Source organism: Oncorhynchus mykiss, chromosome 10 (assembly GCF_057628025.1).
Source record: "Oncorhynchus mykiss isolate SJ-2025 chromosome 10, ASM5762802v1, whole genome shotgun sequence".
Taxonomy (NCBI): domain Eukaryota; kingdom Metazoa; phylum Chordata; class Actinopteri; order Salmoniformes; family Salmonidae; genus Oncorhynchus; species Oncorhynchus mykiss.
The window spans coordinates 42,410,001-42,437,412 of record NC_143031.1 but is presented as its reverse complement, the minus strand read 5'-3'; the positions used below and the strand labels follow the sequence as shown (position 1 = coordinate 42,437,412).

At 42.7% G+C, this 27,412-nt stretch overlaps 3 protein-coding genes across 6 annotated transcripts in view; all 3 read right to left on the bottom strand.

Annotated features, from left to right (window-relative positions):
• LOC110533900 (protocadherin gamma-C5) overlaps positions 1-8,075 on the bottom strand; it is a 143,420-nt gene extending 135,345 nt beyond the window's left edge. For all 3 annotated transcript variants that reach the window (XM_036990316.2, XM_036990334.2, XM_036990347.2), the window contains exon 1: positions 5,557-8,075. In XM_036990316.2, coding sequence (XP_036846211.2) covers positions 5,557-7,947 — 2,391 coding nt within the window. In that variant the 5' untranslated portion in view covers positions 7,948-8,075. The remainder of the gene's footprint in view (positions 1-5,556) is intronic.
• Positions 42-5,042, bottom strand: LOC118966776 (protocadherin beta-16-like). The gene has a single exon (XM_036990349.2). The coding sequence runs from the start codon at positions 4,875-4,877 to the stop codon at positions 2,391-2,393; it is 2,487 nt and encodes an 828-aa protein (XP_036846244.2). The 5' UTR covers positions 4,878-5,042; the 3' UTR covers positions 42-2,390.
• A 9,263-nt stretch (positions 8,076-17,338) lies between the features above and the next one.
• The window catches only part of LOC110533898 (protocadherin alpha-C2), a 37,185-nt gene continuing 27,111 nt past the window's right edge, over positions 17,339-27,412 (bottom strand). For both annotated transcript variants that reach the window (XM_021618493.3, XM_021618492.3), the window contains exons 3-4: positions 25,836-25,921; positions 17,339-21,825 (exon numbers count right to left, since the gene is read on the bottom strand). In XM_021618493.3, coding sequence (XP_021474168.3) covers positions 21,518-21,825; positions 25,836-25,921 — 394 coding nt within the window. In that variant the 3' untranslated portion in view covers positions 17,339-21,517. The remainder of the gene's footprint in view (positions 21,826-25,835; positions 25,922-27,412) is intronic.

The following is a 27,412-nucleotide window of genomic DNA, read 5'->3' as shown; positions in this document are numbered from 1 at the left end:
GCAGGTTGTATCCGCCCTCTGACTAATAAATTAGCGGGTTGAGAAGTGTAGGCTGCCTAACTTTTCTTAGCTGGTGAACAGCGACATCCTGAGTCATTAAAAAAACACCACACAATGTACTTCAATAGTTTTCTATCTTATAATTATGTATTCCTACAAATATGATGTAGCCTATAACTTCAGTTAATACTAAACAGTTATACAGAAATATTGTAAAGTAATGCTTGTGTGATGTATGAACTCCTTTTTCATGAATCGGAACAGTCCCATAAGGTAAAAACATTGAGTTAACACTAGTCGCAACTTTCTCCTTTAAGCCAATTTAATGCACGGATTCTACTAGCTATCAACGTGTCCTCACTCAACAAACCAACATGTGGTGTTCCCGTCTTCATTTGAGTTTGGCAGGATTTGAACTGATGTTAAAGTGAAGGAAATAAGTTTAGTCGCTGTCCACGTGCCTGGTGCTGAATTCAAGCGTTGCTGAATTATCAATGAGGATGTTTCAGAACGCGACAACGCAATATGCTTACATCTCAATCTACTCCAATATATTTATTGTGAAATGAGAAATTAGAAAATGAATAATAACGTATCTATATGTCCATGTCAAGTTCTTATTTTTAAACGGATTTAATTTAATAACTCAACATTGTCCTCCATTCAGTTACTCTAAAACAGGGTAAGAAAACACGCTTAGCCTACTGCATGTCAGAATTACTATGGTCGAATACAACAATCAGACTTCCTTAAAGACGAATAACAGTTGCAGTGCCTGTTAAACATATGAATCAGAATGACATAGACAAGCAATGAGCAAGCTTCTACCTAAATGACACTACTATCGAATAAATAATTTTTGAACCTACATGGTGATGTAAAAAGAGAAATTTAAAGATTTTGAGAATTGGTGTAGAGATAACAGCGATACACCAGCCTACTGAGAAATCCGGAAAAGCCTACACAGTACTAAATTTAAATAGGAAACCGATGAAGTCTATAGGTTCTTATGTTTGAATGTGTATTTCAAACTGTGAAAAACGAAGTGTAATTTAAACCAAAAAATAACACCCAATCGCGAAACATACAACCTCAGATCCTTGGCTATATTTCCGATTACAGATCCGCGTTTCACCTGCTCTGGTATAGAATAGCTCACGTTTCCTTTGCTGATGTGTATGAAGAAAAGGCAAAAAGAAAGACGAAAAGCTCTTTCAAAAAATGTAAAGCCTTTGTAGCCCATCTTTAACGTCTAATAGCAATTAAGGCCAATTGTCCACAATCAATTGCCAAACGGAAGAAAGATTACAATGTCTAACCGCTTTTCAGAGAGAAATGGTAATGCGACGCGCTATACGGAGCCTACACCCGGTAGTAGGTGGAGGTATATAGTTAACTGTACTTAGCTGGTGGAAAGCGACATCATGAGTCTATCAGAAAAACAGCATGCTCGTAGGCTAATATTGTTTTCCATGTGTACTTCTTAGAATGTATAACATTCTCCAAACGCAGACGACATTACTAAAACATGAAAGATATAGGCTTCAAATCAGTGGTAACCTCATCGTGACATGATCATGAGAAGACATGGATGAGGTACGCTATTAGGAGAAACGTACACAATATGCCTAAATAGTCACACAATAAGCCATTAGTAGACTAGTTGCAACATGTATTTTTCCTGGATATAATAAAATATTTCAACCATCATGAAAATTTCGATCATGTCGATTTCACTATCGATGTTTCGTTAATCATCAAAATAACGCTAATTCTTTCGCATTCTATCTTTGAGTTTTCGACCGTTAGACTTCAGGAGACTAAAACAGTCACCTCTGTGTCCACTGGTCTGGTGCTGAAATGGAGGTGACTGCAAAACAACGGTATGCAATGGGGACTTTAATGCACAACGCTGAACACACATCCTAACAACATGTAATCAAGTTTCAAAATACATTCAATACTCTTTCCAGGTCAATACAATCCATTTATTATAAAATGCCGGATTCCTTTTCAAAAGTAGTCTAAACCATGTTTTCCTATCTCCATCAAGCTTTATTGTCAACTCCAATAGAACATCTGTGAAAAAAACATCACAGGCATACTCAACTAAAAGCAACCGAAACTGCGTTGCTTGTTATATTTATAGGAAACCACAGCACAAACAAACAAGGAGCAAACTGCTTCCATCAAATCAAACTCTTAGTGAATTACTCCTCACAGAGAAGAGAAGAAACAGCGATCACCTTTAAAACACAACCAATCAAACAAAACAATGAGTGGATAAATTCCACATTGTACCCTACTAAGATCTTATCATCTAAAACGAGTATAAGACCTACTGTTTCTATAGGATGGCAGAAGCCATTAAGGCCCAGAATGTATTTTCATCATGCATAACCCATTCTCACATAATGAAACCGCTCACGTACAAACGGTGGTATCTCAGATGAGTGAAGGCTTACCTCATTCGCCTCTCCTGCAGTGTTGAGCGTGGTGATACTCCCTTCTAATAATGTATCTGGACATCTTGTTAGTGTCTGATCAGCAGGCAGCGTGCTGTCATTGTAAGATCGGACAAACTTGAAGTCACTGGTGCGTGAGCCCGTTGTCAGGTATGCATCATAATTGTAAGAACTACGGAGAGTTCCAGCTCCATCCACCTCTGCATAGTTGGGAGGGAAATACGCGCTGGGAATGGCGACTGCTCCATCAAACAACATTCTAGGCTTTCGCCTACCACAGAACCTCACGGCCAGGATGAGAATAATGAAAGTCAGGAAAAAGGTGGAAACAGAGACCAGACCAATGATCAAATAGGATGTGAGTTTGGAACTATCCTCATAAGTCATGTCTTTCAGTTCTGGAACCTCAGCCAAGTTATCTGATATGAGTAAATACACATCACAGGTTGTAGAGAGAGAGGGCTGTCCGTTGTCCTTTATTGATATAACAAGGTTCTGCTTCATACTGTCAGATTCAGAAATGTCCCGCTGTGCCCTGATCTCTCCGCTGTGGATACCAACAGTGAAAAGTCCCGGATCAGTCGATTTCACGATGTGATATGAAAGCCACGCGTTCTGTCCAGAGTCAGCATCCACAGCTATCACCTTGGAAACCAGTGACCCCGCCAGAGCAGCTTTGGGGACCATCTCAGTCATCAAGGAGTTCCCTGCTGGAGCAGGGTATAATATCTGGGGATAGTTATCATTCTCATCTGTTATGTAGACACTCACAGTCACGTTACTGCTGAGTGGAGGAGAACCATTGTCTCTGGCTACAACGTGGACTTTGAAGCTCCTAAACTGCTCATAATCAAATGCTCTCACTGCGTGGATCACCCCTGTGTCTCCGTTAATGGATACAAATGAGGACACCGGAACACCGTTCACATCACTGTGCAATAGAGAATAGACCACCGTGCCGTTCTGTCTCCAGTCTGGGTCTCTGGCAGTAACAGAACACATAGAGGAGCCCGGATTGTTATTTTCAGTCACGTAGGCGTTGTAGGATTGTTTGTCAAACACAGGTTGGTTGTCATTCACATCAGAAACAATTAACGTAATAGTTTGAAATGACGACAGTGGAGGATGTCCTTCATCGGTTGCAATAAGAGTGATGTTGTATTCTGACTGTGTCTCACGATCCAATTCCACAGCAGTTATTAGGGAAATGTGTTTTTTGATTGACGGGGACAATTTGAAGTATGTGTTCTGCTCAATAGAACATATTACTTTGCCATTGGACTCAGAATCTCTGTCCTGTACATAAATGAAGGCGACCTCTGTACCGGCTGGTGAGTTTTCTGGCAATGGTGATTTGAATGACTTAATAAGTATGACTGGGGCGTTGTCATTAATATCAGCGACGTCGACAATAACTTTACATGAAGCAGCCTGACCTGCTCCATCTTTAGCTTTAACTCGCAGTTCAAAGGACGACGTATCTTCAAAATCTATCATTGATTTTATTTTAATCTCTCCACTTCTTGGATCAATAGAGAAAGTATTTTTTGTTTTGATAGAAATATGACTAAATTCATATGTAACCTGTCCATTCGCCCCTTCATCTGCATCGCTGGCACTGACAGTGACCACGGCAGTACCCAATGGAGCGTTTTCAGGCACACTCATCTTATAAATAGACTGCGTAAATACAGGGACATTATCATTAGCATCTAGTACCCGGACCTGTATAACCACTGTGCCAGATTTCTGTGGCTGTCCGCCATCATAAGCTGTCAGAATAAGTGATAGTTCGTCCTGTTTTTCGCGGTCTAGTTCATGCTCTAGTACAATCTCTGCATATTTACCTGTATCAGCACTTGTGTGAACAGACAAGGTGAAATGTTCATTTGCCGATAGAGTATAACCCTGAACTGAATTGACTCCCGTATCTGTGTCGAGGGCCTCATCAATGGAAAATCGCTCTCCTTTATTGGCCGATTCTCGGATCTCTAATTTGATTACTTCATTGGGAAATGTTGGGAAATTGTCGTTAACATCTTGGATTTCAAGTGTGACACGGTGCAACTCTAGAGGGTTTTCCAAAAAGAAGTCAAAATGCAAAGCACACGACGGCCTTTGTCCGCACAGCTCCTCTCTGTCCATCCGCTCGTTCACAATCAAATCTCCATTCTTCTGGTTAATGTCGCAGTATCGTGTACTACCTTCGAATTCGATCCTTGGTCTTCTGGTGGACAGTGTTTTTACATCGATTCCCAAATCCTGAGAAAATCTCCCAACCACAGAACCTCGTTTAATTTCTTCTGCAATGGAATAGCGAATATCCCCGACACACTGATGGACGGTCAATAATAGGAAGACAAAGGTGGTCCATCGCCCTCGCCTCAATATGGAACCTCTTTTATATTCCATAATAAAATTCAGATTAATCAAATGATCCCAAACCTCTTAGTATAGGCTATATATACAAAAACTTCTGCAAATATGACCTCTACCTTGGTAAGGGTATCCAACGTGAAAGGCTTTAAGCAAGAAAGCAGTCACCACACAAAATATAACGACGGATTGGGGGCAGGAGTGGGTGGGTTTCAATCTGTATTTTTGCTTTTGTAAGCCAACAGCGACCCGCTGTGTTACATATCAACATTGACTAAATAAAGGAACGCTTCGTTTACCAGAGTAGGACACCGTATGCCTAGCCATGCTGTAGGCTAATGTGTAATATGCATAATCAAATTAACAATATGTGAAGCTGAATTGATCTAGTAATCATATTATTAAGCCTATAAGAAGTCCCGTGGTGATGTCATGATGAATACAGACATGCTGCAAAACAGAAAACAACAGGGACAAAGTCATAATGGGGGAAATAGGCCTACAGTTATGAAGAATTTCAATGCTGAAATTGTACGCTGTAGACCGAGGGTATTGAAAGGCTGTTCAGAGTAAAAAGGGTCGATCAACCGCTTGCACAATTAAAAATAATGAAGCAAGATATGTATGTAAGTAACATTTATAGGAAAGCAATCATGCTTTTGGGCTCAAATTAAATGACAACAACCAGTACTAGCACAAATATTTACAATCCTACCTCGTTCAAGTCCTTGGTGTCCACTAACGAATCTTGATCTTTGCTTTCTTTCCTCAGAGTCTGATCTGCAGGCAGGGTGCTGTCATTGTAAGATGTTACAAACTTGAAGTCACTGGTGCGTGAGCCCGTTGTCAGGTATGCGTCATAATTGTAAGAACTGCGCAGAGTTCCAGCTCCATCCACCTCTGCATAGTTGGGAGGGAAATACGCGCTGGGAATGGCGACTGCTCCATCAAACAACATTCTAGGCTTTCTACTGCGGCAGAACTTCACGGCCAGGATGAGAATAATGAAAGTCAGGAAAAAGGTGGAGACAGAGACCAGACCAACGATCAAATAGGAAGTTAGTTTGGAACTATCCTCATAAGCCATGTCTTTCAGTTCTGGAACTTCAGCCAAGTTATCTGATATGAGTAAATATACATCACAGGTTGTAGAGAGAGAGGGCTGTCCGTTATCTTCCACTGATATAACAAGGTTCTGCTTCATACTGTCAGATTCAGCAATGTCCCGCTGTGCCCTGATCTCTCCGCTGTGGACACCAACAGTGAAAAGTCCCGGATCAGTCGATTTCACGATGAGATATGACAGCCAAGCGTTCTGTCCAGAGTCAGCATCCACAGCTATCACCTTGGAAACCAGGGACCCCGCCAGGGCAGCTTTGGGGACCATCTCAGTCATCAAGGAGTTCCCTGCTGGAGCAGGGTATAATATCTGGGGAGAGTTATCATTCTCATCTGTTATGAAGATACTCACTGTCACGTTACTGTTGAGTGGAGGAGAACCATTGTCCCTGGCTACAACGTGGACTTTGAAGCTCCTAAACTGTTCATAATCAAATGCTCTCACAGCACGAATCACCCCCGTGTCTCCGTTAATTGATAAAAATGAGGACACGGGAACACCGTTGATCTCACTGTGCAATAGAGAATAGACCACTGTGCCGTTCTGTCTCCAGTCTGGGTCTCTGGCAGTAACAGAACACATAGAGGAGCCAGGCTTGTTATTTTCAGTCACATAGGCGTTGTAGGATTGTTCTTCAAACACAGGTGGATTGTCATTTATATCAGAAATGTGGAAACTCAAAATAACACTTGACGACAATGACGGCGTTCCTCCATCGGTTGCTATTATGGTGACATCATATTCAGAGATTTGCTCTCGATCCAGAGGGGCGCTGCTTATTAAGGTAAAGTAGTTTTTAATTGAGGATTGGAGTTTAAAAGGTAGGTTTGCCGCAATGTTGCACTTCACTCTGCTGTTCTCTCCATGGTCCTGATCCTTTACATTAATAACAGCTATTTCAATGCCCGCTGGGATGTTCTCTGGAATCGGATTGGTGACTGATTTCACAGTTATTGTGGGTGCATTGTCATTTATGTCAGATATTTCAACGAGGACTTTGCAGTGTCCGGCCTGCCCCCCACCATCCTCCGCCTGTATCTCCACTTCATAAGAGGAGGCCTTTTCGTGGTCAATCTCGCCAATTGCAGTAATCTCCCCACTGTTTTGGTCAATATTGAATAAACGCTTTGTGTTTTCAGACGCATGATTAATGTAATATGTAATGTGACCATTCGCACCCTCATCTTTATCAGTTGCGCTTACCTTGAGCAAGGAGGTACCTTGTGGTGAATTTTCAAAAACGGTTACCGTATACACAGCTTGCGAAAATATTGGACCGTTATCATTTACATCAATTACGAGAATATTTATTGCAACAGTACCAGACCGAAGTGGATTCCCCCCGTCAATTGCCGTTAGCATTAGATAATGTTCGCCTTCCTTCTCTCGGTCGAGACTATTTTGCAATACAATTTCAATATACCTTTCTTTGCTGATTTTTGCATCTAAAACAAAATAACCATTTTGACCAAGCACATAGCTTTGAACAGAGTTAATGCCTAAATCTAAATCTCGAGCAGAAGCTATTTTATATCTACTGCCTGTTGTTGCAGATTCGCTTATTTCCAGTTTGATTAAATCCTTGGGGAAAAGAGGTGCGTTGTCATTTATGTCCTGTATTTCCAGACCAATATTGTGCAGCTCCAAAGGATTTTCCAGGATGAACTCAAAATGCAAGATACAGGGTGAGGTAGTTTCACAAAGCGTCTCCCTGTCGATTCTCTCGAGAACAATGAGATCTCCGGAGTCCACGTCTACTCCACAGTACCGTTTCTCTCCCTGGTAATCAACTCGGGCCTTCCGAACCCTCAGTCGCTTAACATCCAAACGAAGGTCACTGCTTAAGCTCCCGATTATATGATTTGTCTTTGTCTCCTCGGGAACAGAATATCGAATGTCCGCAAAGGAGGCCCGCACGATAGCAAGCAAAAGCATAGCACATTGCAAACGCCATTTAGATCCGCATGATGTAGTAGATACCGACATATTCACTTATGGCAATCGCATAAACATGAAAAATTATATAAATAAGCCCAGTATTTACACAAAACCCCAAAGGCCAAGGGTCTATCTTACAGTACTCCGTGTTATGCTCCGCAAGGAAATGGCTGTGTGGATAAATCCTGCTCATATAGCTCAAAACGAAATGGGAGTGTTCTAAAAACACACAGCATAGAGTTGGCGAGGAGCGACGCCATGAGGCTACAGGAAAATACGCAAGAGCGATTAGTGTACAGTCTCTGACTACATGGCCAATACAACTGAATCTAGACGCCGTGCAGCATTTAAATGTGAACTAATAAGTTAGAAAGGCCTACTCCATATGTTTGAGTGCATTTTACAATTTGAAGTTTTAATAGAAGACACCGGACCACTAATTCGTAGATGAGTTTGCCCTAGCCGTAGCTTCTAACTGCAAACAGCCCGTCAGATAAGACTCCGCTCGCAGTGCAGCAGAGGGGGAACCATTTCAGCACCGTGGACAGCGGCAGCAGAGCAAACGCCGGATAAAGGGAAAGGAAGGTTGGACCGAATAAACACAATGGGCAGTGACATTTTCAACAACAGAACCACATAGAAAACATTTACATCAACCACAACAGCATCAGTACAACATGAAAGCATGGTTTCTTAGATGAACACAATCGCTTACTGCTGCATGCGTTCTAGTCCCCAGCTCTATGTTCAGATCTAATTTGATCAAGGTATGCAGGTTGTACAACCCATCTCATAAAGAAGTTAGCCAGAAGCCATCTGCAGTCGCATCACTGCCACACACAGTTAACTGCTAAAATAAAGGAAACACCAACATAGAGTGTCTTAGGGCGTTGGAACACCAGGATCCAGAACAGCTTCAATGCACCGTAGAATAGATTGTACAAGTGTCTGGAACTCTATTGAAGGAATGCGACGCCATTCTTCCACAATAAATGACGTATTTCGTTTTTTTGTTGCTGGTAGTGGAAACCGCTGTCTCAGGCACTGCTCCAGAATCTCCCATAAGTGTTCAATTGGGTTGAGATCTGGTGACTGACACACACACACACACACACACACACACACACACACACACACACACACACACAGGCGTGTGCTTCTCTGCAAATATCTGGGAAACATATTGAGTGAGTCTAATTCCATATATTTAGTTAATGCTTGCTTTTTTAGGCATGCCAGCTAAGATAGTTAGACATAAGAGTTTCAATTTTGGGGAAGCACATTTTCACTATATAATAAAGCATTCCATGCATCATCGCATTTGCAAATTTATGTAAGATAACCCACTATTCCTAATGAGATGAGTAGATGACCACGTTAACACGAAAATGTTGTTTGTAATGCATCTTAAATTAAAGCAACACAAAATCAGAGTTGAAATGCAGGTGATTCTTCATTGACACCTAAATTATGGAGTCAGAGCACCGCTATTTACAACACTCACGTAAATAAAGCATGTCCTTCGATGGTCATAACACAACTGGTTTGAAGTGTAACTTTTCCTGAATGAATTGAATCGAAATTCTGTCTTGGTTGAGCTGCCATGGTGAGTTGACACAGTAAAGAAAACACAAATCAATCTACAGACAAACCATTACGGTGAGTGACCCATCACTACAGCCTATGCATGTTTTGGTGAATGCAGCAGCTGAACTACTGGGCTAACAGCAGCTAATCCTGTTTTGTTATTTTTATGTTGTTTTATTGGCCTAGATTAGAAGACGTACATTTCATGTTGTCAACATACTGTAATGAAACAGGCGTCTCGAACCATCAGCCTTTTGGTGCGAAGCCCAGCATATATTCTACAAAGGACTGTGCCACAATAGTAAGCTTGAGTGGCAGAGTCGTTATTCACGCTCATAAATAGGTCACTGCAATACTATGGACGAAACTTTTGTTTGCTGTTTGGAAGCCTGAAACATTCTAGCTAGCTACTAATTCGAATACATCCGCTGAGCAAAATTAGACGACACGAACAATTACCGTTAATAAATGATATTTTTTATTACAGGTTTGCATGAGCCGATATACAACCATAAAATGGTATCAAACAAAGCTTTACATGCTCACCAGACATCCAGGCAAGATATTCCTGCTTGGAGTGCAACGTGGCGCTGTTGACCGCGCCTTAAGAAAGGTTCCGCCCGACGCTGCATTCAAGAAGCATTTGATTTTGTCTATCCGAAGGTAGGCTCGGCTGTGAGAAGACTACTCTAAATGTATGCTTTGTTTAGAGTAATAGTTATGGCGTGCTTTATGCTAAGTGGTGAAATGCTGTTGAATTGATTAAGTAACAATTTGGGTTGATGCCTATACAGTAGAGTAGGAGAAGAAATAGCCGGAAAAATAAACACCTCTCTCTTTTTCAGTCTGTTGCACATTATGTATTTACACACACACACACACACACACACACACACACACACACACACACACACACACACACACACACACACACACACACACACACACACACACACACACACACACACACACACACACACACACACACACACACACATATTCAGATGTATATTAACAACAGTGTGTGAAAACCTTGTGAAGACTTACAGAAAACGTTTGATCTCTGTCATTGCCAACAAAGGGTATATAACAAAGTATTGAGATAAACTTTTGTTATTGACCAAATACTTATTTTCCACCATAATTTGCAAATATATTCATTAAATATCCTACAATGTGATTTTCTGGATTTTTTCTCTCATTTTGTCTGTCATAGTTGAAGTGTACCTATGATGAAAATTACAGGCCTCTCTCATCTTTTTAAGTGGGAGAACTTGCACAATTGGTGGCTGACTAAATACTTTTTTTGCCCCACTGTAAACACATGGAATCATCAGCACTGACAGGTAACACTCCCAATTGCATGATAAATGAGGTTGCATGTCATCTCATTTCAGGTTGTTAGTGAGCACAGACACTCTCTGACACATTTCCACTGTATTACAGCAGCTAATTGACTGCAAATCCGACATTGATGATGGAGTGTTTCAAAAAACTCCCCTGACACCTTACCAGTCACTGACTTCAGTGCTGATGTCTTTGATGAGCATCATTCCATTCCATTGACGGACCCCCCCCCCCCCCCCCCCCCCATATGGACAGACAGATAAAAGGCTAATGCAGCTAATTTGACTGAATGTCACCCAGAACTCCATCCTCCTCATCTGCCTTGGCATACCAGCAGCAGGCACTGGATGCTTTAACTTCTCCATCAGTCATATACTTCCAGATACCTGAATTGGTCTGTTTTAAAGGAGGCTCTCTTCCCTTAAAAACAGGCCACTTTAGGGATCTTGTGTGTGTGTGTGTTCAAGGACAAACAGCTGGCATGTGTGGTGGAGCATTAGAAATGGCCTTACGGTGACACTGGCCTCTTGGATCTGCTGAGTTTGCCCTTGGGATTGAGTCAGCGGGGTTGTGAGAGGTCAATATCAGTCTCCGTCCTGCGTCTCCAATTACCACACAGCCAGCCTGGGGCTCAACCAGAGTAACATGGATGTTTATACACATGATAATACAATGTTCCAGGGATACATTATATTAATTATCGTAGAACAAAGAAGCCGACACACACACAAACACACATTCACACGCAGTTGAAAAAAATCATTGTTATCAAGTCTGTCAGTTTTATTTTTATATCATTTGAAATCTACATTTCTGAGTGTAGCGATGTCTGCTCTAAACACTAACAGGAATGGTATGGCTAAATCCCAAAACACTAACAGTAATGGTATGGCTAAATCCCAAAACACTAACAGTAATGGTATGGCTAAATCCCAAAACACTAACAGTAATGGTATGGCTAAATCTCAAAACACGAACAGTATATGTATTTATTGCAATTCCCCACTGTGGGACTCATGCTTGGTGCTGTCCCTTGTGAGTGATTTCTCCAGTTTTGCCTCTGTGAGTGAAGCAGCCTCTGTGAGTGAAGCAGTCTGTATGAGTGAAGCAGCCTGTGAATGATTTTACTCCCAGACAGCATGGCTGGGTACTCATCCAGACAAGCCCAGGGGGACGAGGCAGAAATAGCGGCACTGCTCCAGCTCATTCAGGCCCTGGTAAACACTTTACCCCGACCAACAGTCAGACTGTCTCCTTCAATCCAGACCCTTTATATGACCCCTATAATGAAATGTCCTCTTCTTACCTTTCTGACCTTATGTTATCACAGTCTATTCTCCTCTTCCTCTTGACTAAGTAAGTGTTTTTATTGACGAGGTTGCCATTGCCGTTGTGATGAAAATGGTATTATATCTTTGATCAAATAAGAGCTGACACTGATGCCCTGATGACACGGGACATATCTCCGTGTCTGTCTGTATGCTGTTTCTCTGTCAATCACATTCTAACACTTAATGTCATCGTCGATACCCAGAATCAAAGGGGACAACGTCATTCCTGCATATCCATGGAAACCATCCCCTATATCACGCAAAGGATGGGTACGAGATGTGAATTCTCTCTCTCCCTCTATTTGGGCCCTTGAAGTCTTGCCAGCTCCACTCAGACTGCAGTACAGGTCTACAGAGCAAGAGCAGAACGAAACACTCATTTCAAGAGCCAGAAGAGCACTGGGACTGTCAGCACAAGGCCTTCTGAATAAACTCTATCACTCCTCTGGATTCATCAGGAATATTTCTGCCAACACAGTACTCACACAAGGGCACTTTATGTCATGATGGTGAGGGGCAATGTTGCCCAAGGTTTACTGGGGATTTCTGTGTGCTGTGATGGTCTTTTTTAATCAGGAGAGAGTAAGATGAGACATGCAGTAGTTTATCCATTTGCTTAAATGACTGAAATGAGCCAGACAAGGATTTGAATGAAGTTCTTCTCGTTCTGACAAGGAGAGCCCTGTCAGCCAGTACAGATGTATAGTTTATCAGAGAGCTGTCTCCTGCCAGTAAAAAATAAATAACTCAATGTGATGTGTTATCTAACCCAGCTGAGAGTCCTTTTTGGGTCTGGGCCTCTCGCTCGCTCTTATCTGCAGGCCTGGTCAGGATTGCCCCTAGCACTATACACCTGATTCCACTAATGAAAGGTTTGATGGTGAGTTGATTAGTGGAATTAGGTGTGTAATGCTAGGGGGAAAACTAAAATGTACGCAACCGTTCAAAAGTTCGGGGTCACTTAGAAATGTCCTTGTTTTTGAAAGAAAAGCAAATTTATTTGGTCCATTAAAATAACATGAAATTGATCAGAAATACAGTGTAGACATTGCTAATCTTGTAAAGGACTATTGTAGTTGGAAATGGCAGATTTTTAATGGAATATCTACATAGGCGTACAGAGGCCCATTATCAGAAACCATCACTCCTGCGTTCAAACGGCACGTTGTGTTATCTAATCCAAGTTGATCATTTTAAAAGGCTAATTGATCATTAGAAAACCCCTTTTGCAATTATGTTGCACAGCTGAAAACGGTTGTGCTGATTAAAGAACCGATAAAACTGTCCTTCTTTAGACTATTTGAGTATCTGGAGCATCAGCATTTGTGGGTTTGATTAGAGGCTCAAAATGGCCAGAAACAAAGTACGTTCTTCTGAAACTGGTCAGTCTATTCTTGTTCTGAGAAATGAAGGCTATTCCACGCGAGAAATTGTCAAGAAATTGAAGATCTCGTACAACGCTGTGTACTACTCCCTTCACAGAACAGCACAAACTGTCCCTGTCACATGAGTTGACGCTGGAGAGACGAAGCAGGTACGGGGAGTAACATTTAATAAATAATGGACATAAAACAAGACAGGAACAACGTCAGCAAACAGAAAACACAGACAAAAACAATCATTGAAGCAGTGGGGAACAGAGCAGGGAACTGACAAATATAGGGGAGGAAATAAACAGGTGATAAATGAGTCCAGGTGAGTCCAATAATGCTGAAGCGAGTGACGAGCGAGGGCAGGTGAGCGTGATGGATGGCAGGTGAGCGTGATGCAAGGCAATCTGGCGCCCTCAAGCGCCAGGGGGAGGGAAGAGCGGGAGCAGATTTGACAGTCTCTAACCAGAATAGAAAGAGAAGTGGAAGAGAGGACAAGCACATTAGAGTCTAGTTTGAGAAACAGACGCCTCACACATCCTCGACTGGCAGCTTCATTAAATAGTACCCACAAAACACCAGTCTCAAAATTAACAGTGAAGAGACGATTCCGGGATGTTGGCCTTCTAGGCAGAGCTGCAAAGAAAAACAAGGACATTTCTAAGTGACCCCAAACTTTTGAACAGTAGTTTAGGTCCACAGGACCATGGGACCATTATTCTGATTAAACTTTTTAAAGACATTTGCTCTTGTTAGTTGAGAGGGCTGATTGTGTATAATGTGCTGTTGCTGAGGGCTGTCAGGTATTAGACTCAGGGGTCTTTGTGTGTCTCTCTCTGCAGTCCTTTCTTTCTGCAGTCCATTCTTTCTGCAGTCTATTCTTTCTGCAGTCTATTCTTTCTCCAGTCCATTCTTTCTGCAGTCCATTCTTTCTGCAGTCCATTCTTTCTCCAGTCCATTCTTTCTCCAGTCTATTCTTTCTCCAGTCCATTCTTTCTCCAGTCCATTCTTTCTGCAGTCTATTCTTTCTGCAGTCTATTCTTTCTGCAGTCTATTCTTTCTGCAGCCCATTCTTTCTGCAGTCCATTCTTTCTGCAGTCCATTCTTTCTCCAGTCCATTCTTTCTCCAGTCCATTCTTTCTCCAGTCTTTTCTTTCTCAAGTCCATTCTTTCTCCAGTCTTTTCTTTCTCCAGTCCATTCTTTCTCCAGTCTTTTCTTTCTGCAGTCCATTCTTTCTGCAGCCCATTCTTTCTGCAGTCCATTCTTTCTGCAGTCCATTCTTTCTGCAGTCCATTCTTTCTCCAGTCCATTCTTTCTCCAGTCCATTCTTTCTCCAGTCTTTTCTTTCTCCAGTCCATTCTTTCTCCAGTCTTTTCTTTCTCCAGTCCTTTCTTTCTGCAGTCCATTCTTTCTGCAGTCCATTCTTTCTGCAGTCCATTATTTCTCCAGTCCATTCTTTCTCCAGTCTTTTCTTTCTCCAGTCCATTCTTTCTCCAGTCCATTCTTTCTCCAGTCCATTCTTTCTCCAGTCCATTCTTTCTCCAGTCCATTCTTTCTCCAGTCTTTTCTTTCTCCAGTCTTTTCTTTCTCCAGTCCATTCTTTCTCCAGTCCATTCTTTCTCCAGTCCATTCTTTCTCCATCCATTCTTTCTCCAGTCTATTCTTTCTGCAGTCCATTCTTTCTGCAGCCCATTCTTTCTGCAGTCTTTTCTTTCTCTAGTCCATTCTTTCTCCAGTCTTTTCTTTCTCCAGTCCATTCTTTCTCCAGTCTTTTCTTTCTCCAGTCCTTTCTTTCTGCAGTCTATTCTTTCTGCAGTCCATTCTTTCTGCAGTCCATTCTTTCTGCAGGCCATTCTTTCTGCAGTCCATTCTTTCTGCAGCCCATTCTTTCTGCAGTCCATTCTTTCTGCAGTCCATTCTTTCTGCAGCCCATTCTTTCTGCAGCCCATTCTTTCTGCAGGCCATTCTTTCTGCAGGCCATTCTTTCTGCAGTCCATTCTTTCTGCAGTCCATTCTTTCTGCAGCCCATTCTTTCTGCAGGCCATTCTTTCTGCAGTCCATTCTTTCTCCAGTCTATTCCTTCTGCAGCCCATTCTTTCTGCAGCCCATTCTTTCTGCAGGCCATTCTTTCTGCAGTCCATTCTTTCTGCAGGCCATTCTTTCTGCAGTCTATTCTTTCTGCAGTCCATTCTTTCTGCAGTCCATTCTTTCTGCAGCCCATTCTTTCTGCAGGCCATTCTTTCTGCAGTCCATTCTTTCTGCAGTCCATTCTTTCTCCAGTCCATTCTTTCTGCAGGCCATTCTTTCTGCAGTCCATTCTTTCTCCAGTCCATTCTTTCTCCAGTCCAGTCTTTCTCCAGTCTTTTCTTTCTCCAGTCTTTTCTTTCTCCAGCCCATTCTTTCTCCAGCCCATTCTTTCTCCAGCACATTCTTTTTCTCCAGTCCATTCTTTTTCTCCAGTCCATTCTTTCTCCAGTCCATTCTTTCTCCAGCCCATTCTTTCCCCTGTCTTTTCTTTCTCCAGTCCATTCTTTCTCCAGTCCATTCTTTCTGCAGTCTTTTCTTTCTGCAGTCCATTCTTTCTGCAGTCTTTTGTAGCTGTTAGGTTGCTACAGTACTTTGGATCTTCTTTTGTCAATTGAAACAATTTTGGCCTTCACTTTACCTGGATATTTTTGTTAAAACATCTTGTTTTGAGTTGATCCCACTCACCAAGAAAAGGCATTTACTTGTTTGAGTTCATTTAGCTCAACCAGAAAAATGCATGAAGAGAATTTGAATTGTTTTATACAATGGGTGGGTCTAATCCTGAAGGCTGATTGGTTAAAACCGCATTTCAGCCAGTGTATATTTCACTAGTTACCACCTGCTAAATCTTTGATATTAAAATACATATTTATTCTGTTTCATCTGACTGCACAATATAGAGTCGCATCAGCCCAGCCAGGCAATTTATAAACTTGATCCACTATTAAAAAGCATCTAGACATTATCTCACATTTCTTAAAATTTCATTTTCAACAGTGGAGATTTGTATAAACCTTACTGTCCGTCTCTCCGACATTTGCGACATTGTTTCAGTATTCAAATTCGATCTCCAGCTGTCCTATAGTACTGATGTGGTTGTGTTAGCTGTGTTGTTGTCTAGATCCTCTGAACAACTGTGTCCTGATGAGAGAGCACATTTTTCTATGCCAGGTGAAATCACGCATCATGAGCTCATTCTTATGAATGTATCCAAATAAATGTTACTGGAAAACAGCTTAAACAAATGCAAATGCAGCTACTGTTGTTATTCTGGCTGCACTGTTTGACATGGTTGTAAGTAGTTGGCTAGCTAGCAAGCAAGGGATAAGAACGTTGCCAGCCAGTATGTCAATGGAGCATTTAGAAAAAACGACTGGGTCGTGTCCATAGATACAGAACAAAAAGACTGAACGACTGGGTGGCGTCTCTGGACAACCGAACCAATAGAACGAACGACCAGCCGGCTTGGGTAGCAACCCTAGATTTGTGTCGGGACTATATCTTGGATTATATAGTATGAATAAATGAATCAAAATAAAGTTTTTAATGAAAATATGTCAACCATTATTTGAATATGTTGGTAACCCGTTGTATAAAAGTGATGATGCCCTCGAAGCCAGTGTTTGGTGGATAAAAACACCCATGCCAATGTATCCTCCGAACAAGTACGATATTCTTCCTTTTATTTACATTTTTTTTTACAAGCCATAATATAATCTAATCTAATATGGCTGCTGGGTCCCTAATTCTTAGTTGAAATTAAGGCCAAGGACAACTTTTCCCGATATTTAAGAAATAACATTTTATTTGTGATTTATAAACAAAACACGTTACCATATCCATCAAACAATAAAAAAGAATAATCACGAAATCACCGTTACACTGATGAGCAGGTGTACAAAAAAGCTATTAACAGATCTGCACTGTCGCAGTTGACTGATTAGTGCCATTCAGGCACCAGATGTCTGAGGAAACATTCACTACACACAAGCAGAGAGTACAGAACCTTTTTCCGATTTTTTTTGGGACCATTTTCTTTCTTAAGAGTTTGTTTTCCTTCAATTCTAATGTTTTTTTTTTTATTTTTTAAAGGGGGTTCGGGATAGATATCGAAGGTGAATAAATGATTCAGTACAGTGGTTGTTTGATGACCATTTCATAGCTTAACACAACGTAAAGGATTCATTTTGTAATCTTCAAAAATCCTAAGGGCATAAACAAAAAATAGCATTTTATAGCATAACACTACAGCATTACGTATATTTAGAAGGTATTTTAATTTAATTTCAACAGGATACAAAAGTGATTCCTGTATGATTTGTCTATGAATATATAGTATGTGTATATGTATTGTATGTGTGTTCATGTGTGTGTATTTGCGAGTGAGTATGTATATTTCAGCAGAGGCAATATTAATGTCTCTGAGTTTGAGATAAATGGTTGAAGAAAATGAAAAAATGTATCTATTTATATAGATCTATATATAGAATCTGTTTCCTCTGCTTATAACATGCAAATAGCCCCTTCGTGATTTGACAGCAATGATTCACACCTGAAGGGGGAGCATGTGTATAATATGGGGGGATTCAGTCCAATAGCAGCGCTAGCATCACCCCTCTGTCCCTCTGATTGGTCAGATAGCAGCCAGGAAGAGGAAACAGAGAGCTGAGTAGGAGATGTTGTGCAATTAGCCCCTGCACATCTTGAGTTCATCTTGGGGATGCTCTATTCTAGTGAAGATCCCCCCCCAACTCAATACTGCTGATGTTTCATTTTCATCAGAATATGAGTAAAGAGTTTAACACAGCAACTAAGCTCTCTGGGGTATGTCTGGGGACTGGACTGCCCATCACAACAATTCCACTTCTCTCTCCTTCCCTCTACCATCTTTTATCCCTCTTTTTCTCTCTATCTAGACAGAAGGAAGCCAGTCCATAAAGTACCCTGTATCCCCCACTACCCTGTGTGTAACTAGTGTAATGGATGGCAACTTGTCCCCAAAATGAACTAGAATTCTGTAGGAGTGATAGGAACCTTGTTGTTTCAGTACCAAGGCTTGGTTAAAGCTAACAAAAACTGTGTGTGTGTGTTTTATTTGTGTGTGTGTGTGTGTCTTATACAGGATAACACTGTTGCTGTGTTTAAGGAGGAACACGTCATCGGAAGTTAAGAAGGCTCCTGGATATGATGAACAGAGGAAGGAGGAGTAACGCTAGAGGGGTTAACAGAGGAGGCGTGCGAGCAAATCCGACAAGCACCAATGCCGGCAAGGTAAGGGGGCGGGGCTTTAAGAACTATTGAACATTGACTATTAAACATTCAATGACTGAAGCTGGGGGATCAGACTTGAACAGAAATGAAGCAACAAGCAACGTTCCTGCCATTTAAACTCAGCAAAAAAAGAAACATCCCTTTTTCAGGACCCTGTCTTTCAAAGATAATTCGTAAAAATCCAAACAACTTCACAGATCTTCATTGTAAAGGGTTTAAACACTGTTTCACATGCTTGTTCAATGTGGAACGACCTGTGGAACGGTCGTTAAGACACTAACAGCTTACAGACGGTAGGCAATTAAGGTCACAGTTCTGAAAACTTAGGACACTAAAGAGACCTTTCTACTGACTCTGAAAAACACCAAAAGAAAGATGCCCAGGATCACTGCTCATCTGCGTGAACGTGCCTTAGGCATGCTGCAAGGAGGCATGAGGACTGCAGATGTGGCCAGGGTAATAAAGTGCAATGTCCGTACTGTGAGACGCCTAAGACAGCGCTACTGGGAGACAGGAGGGACAGCTGATCGTCCTCGCAGTGGCAGACCACGTGTAACAACACCTGCACAGGATTGGTACATCCGGACATCACACCTGCGTTACAGGTATAGGATGGCAAAAACAACTGTCTGAGTTACACCAGGAATGCACAATCTCTCCATCAGTGCTCAGACTGTCCGCAATAGGCTGAGAGAGGTTGGACTGAGGGCTTGTAGGCCTGTTGTAAGGCAGGTCCTCACCAGACATCACCGGCAACAAAGTCGCCTATGGGCACAAACCCACCATTGCTGAACCAGACAGGACTGGCAAAAAGTGCTCTTCGCTGACGAGTCAAAGTTTTGTCTCACCAGGGGTAATGGTCGAAGGAATGAGCGTTACACCGAGGCTTGTACTCTGGAACGGGATCGATTTGGAGGTGGAGGGTTCGTCATGGTCTGGGACGGTGTGTCACAGCATCATCAGACTGAGCTTGTAGTCATTGCAGGCAATCTCAATGTGGTGCGTTACAGGGAAGACCTCCTCCTTCCTCATGTGGTACCCTTCCTGCAGGCTCATCCTGACATGAACCTCCAGCATGACAATGCCACCAGCCATACTGCTCGTTCTGTGCGTGATTTCCTGCAAGACAGGAATGTCAGTGTTCTGCCATGGCTAGCAAATAGCCCGGATCTCAATCCCATTGAGCACGTCTGTGACCTGTTGGATCGGAGGGTGAAGGCCAGGGACATTCCCCCCAGAAATGTCTGGGAACTTGCAGGTGCCTTGCTGGAAGAGTGGGGTAACATCTCACAGCAAGAACTGGCAAAACTGGTGCAGTTCATGAGGAGGAGATGCACTGGAGTACTTAATGCAGCTGGTGGCCACACCAGATACTGACTGTTACTTTTGATTTTGACCCCCCCTTTGTTCAGGGACACATTATTAAATTTCTGTTAATCACATGTCTGTGGAACTTGCTCAGCTTATTTCTCAGTTTTTGAATCTGGTCATGTTCATACAAATATTTACACATGTTATGTTTACTGAAAATAAACGCAGTTGACAGTGAGAGGACGTTTCTTTTTTTGCTGAGTTTATTACACATCCATAGCAAAGAGGCCACTGCTATGCCTCAGCCTTTTGGCTGGGTTAGAGATCTATAGTATCCAGAGAGGTGTGTGCATGGCAGCCCTGACTGTCTAGTGTGAGCGTATGTGTGGTAGTTATTGTGGTTGTGTGTTGCACACTGTGGGTTCAAGGCCCCACTGACCTATTGTCTGTTCTAGGTGAGGAGATGTGGCCAGATATTTCGCCCCTGCCCTGTGCTGCCAACAGTGCCAACCGTGCCAGGCATGAAACACCACGGCTTCAGCACGCACTGAAAATAACCTGGGCAGTCTAATCCAGCCTTCAATCTCGGGCCAACACTAATCTCAACCCATTCTAATCTCACACAGCTCACCGTACACTACATACACAGATGTCAGGTGTCTCGTTTGGGTCACTTTCTCATTTTTATAGTTTGTATAAAATAACTATTGTGTATTCCTTTTTTTTTCACAAGGCCTCCATGTTATTGGAGAAGAGAGCCTTTGTTTCACTCTTTGTCGGATTGAGCTCCTCCTCTCCCCCTCCAATCAGGAGATCAGAGGAGACAGGGGGCAGAGTAAAGACAGAGATGCCAACATGGGGCAAGAATGGCCAGGGAAGAGCATCCCATTTCAGGCCAGTTTGGGGAGGTGGCTGGCAGGACTGTAACACTAGTCATAGTAATGGCATTAAAATGGTGTGTGAGGTTTCTCTCACATATGGCATTTTATACATGAAAGAGTGGGGCAGGGAAAGTTGAGTACATAATCGTCATTGTGGAAAGGTTCTTCTAATCAAATGTATTTTTGTTTGATTAGAAACAGTATTTTCTTTCAGCAAATGTCTTGCTAATGACAGCCTATTAAATCCCATATGAAGCCTGTTTAATAGCCCAGAGGTATGGAAGCCTCGGAGGGCCAACCTGGCAGAGGCTACAATTGGCTGTTTCATAGAGATAGGCCTCTGCTAATGGGGACTTGGCTGGACAGACTTAACTATGCAAACACACCACAGGGAGGCTCTCCTGCTTCTAAAATATACACTTGGATTTTTGTCTTGCATCTGTTATTTGAACTTTAGTTGGTAGCTCTGTTTTCATATCTCCCCTTTCTCCTCTACTCGTCCACATCCTCCTTCCCCTTGTCTTTCTTGTCTTTCTTGTCCTTCTTCTTCTTTTTCTTCTTCTTGGCATCCTCCTTCTTGCCGAAGGTGATGAAGTCGCTCTTGTCATCCTCTCCTCCCTGGCCCTGGCGGATAGAGATGATGGCGGGGGAGCCGGGGATGATGAAGGCTTCGGGGGGGATCTCTCCAGGCCTCAGAACCTGAGGGGGGCCGTAGCCTGGGCCAGGCCCGTAACGGAAGTGCCAGCTGTTACTGTCGATGCCAGCTCCAACCGGAGGGGACAGCTCGCCCCCCTCACCATCTACAAGAGAGGAAGAGAAGAGACAGAGATAGAAGAAGGGAGAGAGAAACACAAAGGGATGAGCTATGTCATCTTTATCATCTTCGTCAACATTATTTTCATCCTCACAGTGAGATTCTGAAAACACCAGCAAATTCTACCACACATAAATTGAGCCTTATTCAGTTTCCTATTTCTGGCAGAGGTAAAGTATTACTACATCTGTAATACAGCACAGATAAGCAAAACGTCTAAGTTAGAGCCAGAGGCACACTAATAAACTGACGAGGGGGAAACGGATTGCAGGGAGTAGAACTTTATCAGCCAGTGGTGTTGCTGAGAACACACGGGTAGACTAGCAAGACCTTGAACGGCAGAGAGGGATGTTTAACTCTGTGATGTGATGGGAATTAGCATGTAAGGACGACAGGAAGTGTGAAAACCCAGCACTAATCTAATCCTACTCTCACAAGGACTCGACACAGTAGTGGAGAGAGGGAGAAAACTCATACAATATTCAAGCATGAATGTGACGGAGAGAGAGTGGGAGAGAGAGCGAGAGAGAGAGAGAGAGAGAGAGAGAGAAGCAGAGAGAGAGAGAGAGAAGCAGGGCGAGAGGATGAGACAATGAAAGACCAAAGAGCCTGGAGAGGGTGAACTGCAGTACTAAGAGAACGTGAGACACAATTCTCCTATCATATAGGATACAGTATAATGGAAGATATGAAAGAGATGTGAATACAATCAGCAGGCGAGAGACAGAGAGGCATGCGAAGGGATCGAGCGCTTGGGGTGAAGAACGACACCGAAAAATAAAACAAAAGGGGAAAAGGACAAACAGAGAGTGATGTGATGTTGTCTGTACTCAGCAGACACAGTGCTCTCAGCCCACACCAACTTCTCTGGGCTCTGACCTACTTTTTTTCCTGTGTTTTTATTTAGATCAAACTCAGGCCCTGAAAATAGATTCTGTTTGTTTTTCATTTGTAGGTTAATTATGAAATGGCTGGAGTTCCTAATTCAAGTGTGTGTGTGTGTGTGTGTGTGTGTCCGCGCGTGTGATGACTGTAGCATGCAAACAACACGACTGTTCAGATATAAAGGACATCAAATGGCACCAACACACAGACCCACTCTGACTCACGCTTCAGTCCTTTACGTTCTTCAGCGTTTTGGCTTCACTAGGGCTTGATGGAGCCAATCTGACTGAAAAGAACGCAGCCGTAACATTTACTTCATAGTAGAAACTGAATGAAACATCTGTGTCTGGTCAGTGTGGGGAAGCTGATCAGTTCAGGACACAGTTATTACAGTACAACACTATTACTGCACCTGGAGTACATTGCTTCCCTCAAGCCCACTGTGATTATGTTAGTGGAGGGTAGCCTGTACTGGTCCTAGACTTGATCAACATCATTTTGAGTGTGTTGATTCTTTTCTCAATGTTGGCCAGTTGAGTTCGCCCCAAAGTGTGGGCACATAGAATGATCTAATGTGTTCATCTAATTTGCACCTACTGAAAGAGAACAACAAACAGATCTACACCTATTTCCCCTCTCTTTCTCTCTCTCTCTCTCTCTGTCTCTCTCTCTCTCTCTCTCTGCTCTCTCTCTCTCTCTCTCTCTTCTCTCTCTCTCTCTCCAAGAGAGTTGTTTCAATTTGCAGGATGTTACACTATCGAAGATGTGGCAGAGTCTTTTGTAAGTCTGATTCTCTGCGGGGTCTATGCGGGAGCAGGCTTGACATGCTCTGCACGTACAGTGACTTTGTATCTCCAGTAATATGGAGGCTTATTTGGAGCTCTACCCTGATCACAGCCAATTTCCCCCCTCTGCAAAGATCATATTAAAAAGGCACACGCTGCGGTTGCTGGTAAGCAGGTTACTCCTCTGTAAGGAGGTTGCCATGGTACCCAGCTGTCTGGGGTGGTTCTAGCCTCGTTTCAGTGTCCTACATTCTAAGTCCATTATCCCTGGTCCAATCTGGGTTACTCTCAACCCATTCTTCTTCTTTCCGGTCTACAAACATGCAACCCAGTTTATGGATCATGTGTTATATTAAGGTTTGTGAATATGAGTGTGTGTGCATGTTGTGTGTGTTTTCTTCTTCTATGCTATTCTATTCTGTGTGTTGGTGGTGTCGCACCCTTCTTCATGAATACATCTTTCTCCATCTTTAAAGCTCACTGTACTGTTATATCCTTCTTCCTTTTCTACCTCCATTTTCATTGCTTTCCATCTCTGACTACCCTCTCTTTCCTCTGTTAACACTATCCTTCTCTACTCATCTCTCCATTTCTCTCCCCCTCCCTCTCTGTTTCTCTCTCATCGTCCAAATCCTCCATTCAGGGTATGAATGGTTGCTGTGGAAACTGCCTTCGCCCACTCCCTGCTGATGGAGGGTGCTGCTGCTGCAGCAATCTCTCAGTTAGACAGCGTTACCCAGCAACAAGTCACATGGCGTTCCCTAGCAACAACGCTAACCGCAGGGCCAATCCTAAACCTCTCTCTTTCTCTGAACCCCCATGCCTCTTATCGTTCTCGCTCTTTCATCCTCTCCCAAAGGACTCGGAATTCCACTAGCACCCTAAACATCACGGGCGTCTTGCCATGCCTTATTCAACACCCTCTCTATCTACCTCTGTGTCTGGTCTTCATCCAACAGTACCCCTCCCACTTTCTCTGCAGGTAACTCAAATGAGTCACAGTGAGGAAGTATACTCTCCATTCGAGGTGCAACATGTATACTGTTGCAATATACTGAACCCATGTATTCTTTCTTTTACACTTCCAAAACTGCCTGATACAACATTTTGAAACAAAGCCAATCGTGCTACTTGTGTCTAAGCCACAAGGCTGCACTGCACTCACAGTCTGACCTGGCAACATACTAGCCTGTAACTAAGCACCTCCTAACCCTGCATGAGATTCCTCTCTGCACTGAGCCACTCCTGATGAGCTTCCAGGACACTTTGCATGTCCTCTGCCTCCACCAAGCATTGGATTCTCTGGCAGACCATAGACTGAAGGTTTTCCATACGCTGCAAAGAAACTGCAGCCAGGTAGAACATATCAATAGCTAGATCCCCTCTCTCCCTCCCTCAATCGCCCTATTCACTCTCACTCTCTTTCCCCCTCTAAATTCCTGTATGCACGCACGCACGCACACACGCGCACACACACACACACACACACACACACACACACACACACACACACACATATACACAAATACAGACAAACTTCAGTCCGTCACAGTGATGATCAATCGCCCACCCTAGAGTTCTACACCTGTTCTCTAACTCCTGTCACTGGACAGCGTATCGATAAGTGCTCAGCTTGGGCTGGCTGGCAGTAGAGAGGAGGCAGGCAGCTGACAGGAACATCAAACCACCGCCCAGGCATTCTGACAAACCCTCTGAACTTAACCACAGGAGATTACCAGTCAACTGTGGTCATGTTGTTCCTCTCTGTCTCTCTCACTTGCTTTCTACTTTTCCCTCTCCTTCTCTTTTCATTACAGTCAGATTCCCAAAATAATCTTCAAATGTGATTGTTTTTGCTCTCTATCATCTGAGATGCTGTAAATGGATAAATGGCTATTAAATGCCTTACTGGCATTGCCAAAATTGTTCTCACAACTGGCTATTTTCAGCTGGCGGCTCCCAACCACACTCCATCACAACCAAGTTGTGCAGTACACTTCACCTATCAAAGTCTGGCAAACAGCCCAGATTTGGCCATCTTGAGACTGCCTCTCATTGGCTCTTTTATTTTGGCTGATTGTGTCGATGTCTGCCATTGGCCCTCATCTAGTCTTTCAAGCATGCTGCCCCTGGAGTCTCAGCGCTAATGCTTAACACTCCTCTGGCGGGGATTCTAAAAGGTCACCTGCGTGTTTCCCATCTGCCTTCCGTATTCCTATTTATCTGCTGTCATTTCACACCACTGTGTCTGCAGAGTGCCTCCAGCTCGCAGCAGAGAAACTCGGTGTACGTTTGACCCCCACCCACCCAGGCCAACACATCTCACCTGCGGCGCTGGACACTGTGGGCCAGTTCTGGACCAGCATCCCCTGGGCTCCCTGCATCACTGACGACTCCTCCATATGGACCGAGCTGGAACACAAAACACACATTCACATATGCTCATTAGATACATCAATATTATCCCCTGTTGTATCAACATAGTGGATCTGCACATTTACCGAGCTGAATGTAAAGTACAGCTTTAGGCCGTAGCATTTCAAAAGGAGCCAGCTGTGTGTACTGGCCCACCAGGTTGGTTACAATAAGGTACATAAGCATTTGATTTGCCTGAAACCATTGACAACTGTGTTTAATATTGAAAGTCTATTGTCTCTTTCCATTTCCCTTTTGATCGATCATGTTGATTTAGTCCCAAAATGTTTGCATGTCAGCAATCAAGTTTTCAAGACAGGTTACTTTCAAAATACAGAAATCTGGCCCCTATCTTGAAAACTTGATTGCTGACATGCAAACATTTTGGGACTATATCAACAATGGACTAATGAAATAAATACCAAAATATAGTTTTTGGGTGGAGTTTTCTTTTTAATGCAAAAATGTAAATCATATGCTTCAAGTGATCAACTCCAATTATGACATCACCCTGGAAAATATTTGAATACAAGCTTAACTGGCAGCCCTTTGTGATCTGAATATTCAGTCCTGAATTATGACATCTGACGGGAAAACTATGACAACGGACTAAGTTGTTAGCCCATTGTGATGTCACCAATAAGAATGTTCAGTTCTGAGTTGTGACATCAGGCGGGAAAACTGACAAAAGACCGAGTTGGTAGCATATTCATAGGTTGCACTTCAGTCACCCGGTCGTGTCATGCCATTGTTAGGAACGTTCTCAAGCCTCCCTCTATCGACGGCGCCATAGTGGTGCCCTAAAGTGGTGATAAACCCAGTCATTCTGGACGGAGGCTAAATACTGTTTTGTCTAAATTACACTATAGTGCCTGGAAATACAATGACATTGCTAAAGAAGTCAAATAATTAGTAGGAAATAACTTTGCCAGCATTTTCATGTTGTCAAATTGACTTTAGACAGATGGTGTTGTTGTCATCAAAGTTCGGCAAAAATAACTAGCAATGATAACGTTAGCTAGCTAAAATCCGTTGGCCTCTCATCAATCTTAGTTAGCTAGCTAATGTTATACTGCATCTAAAGTCAATCTGGTGACATCAAAATGATGACTAAAGGTTTTCCCGACTAATTATTTGCCTCCTTTTGAATGGCATTGTATTTCCAAGCCACTGTAATGCACTTTGGACTAAATCTTCATCAGCGCTCATTGTTGAGGAACCTTCAAAACAATATTGTGATGAAACATGCAACCCATGAATAGGTTGTTATCAACAAAACGGTTCATACTGTTCAAGGAAAATGAGGACAATGAGACCCTCCGCTCTGCTAAAACCATTTACAGCTATCTGCTGTTTTCAAGGGATTGTTAAGTAAATGTTAGAACATAGAATGTAATATCATCACGTCTTGAAGTGCCTAGTCAGAACTACACATTTCAGATTATTCCATGCAAAACAAGCTTTTCATGATCAGTAAACATCAATCGA

What these genes read in the sequence shown, in the direction of transcription:
- LOC118966776 (XM_036990349.2), bottom strand. Translation starts at nt 4,877, where the DNA reads ATGGAATATAAAAGAGGTTCCATATTGAGGCGAGGGCGATGGACCACC.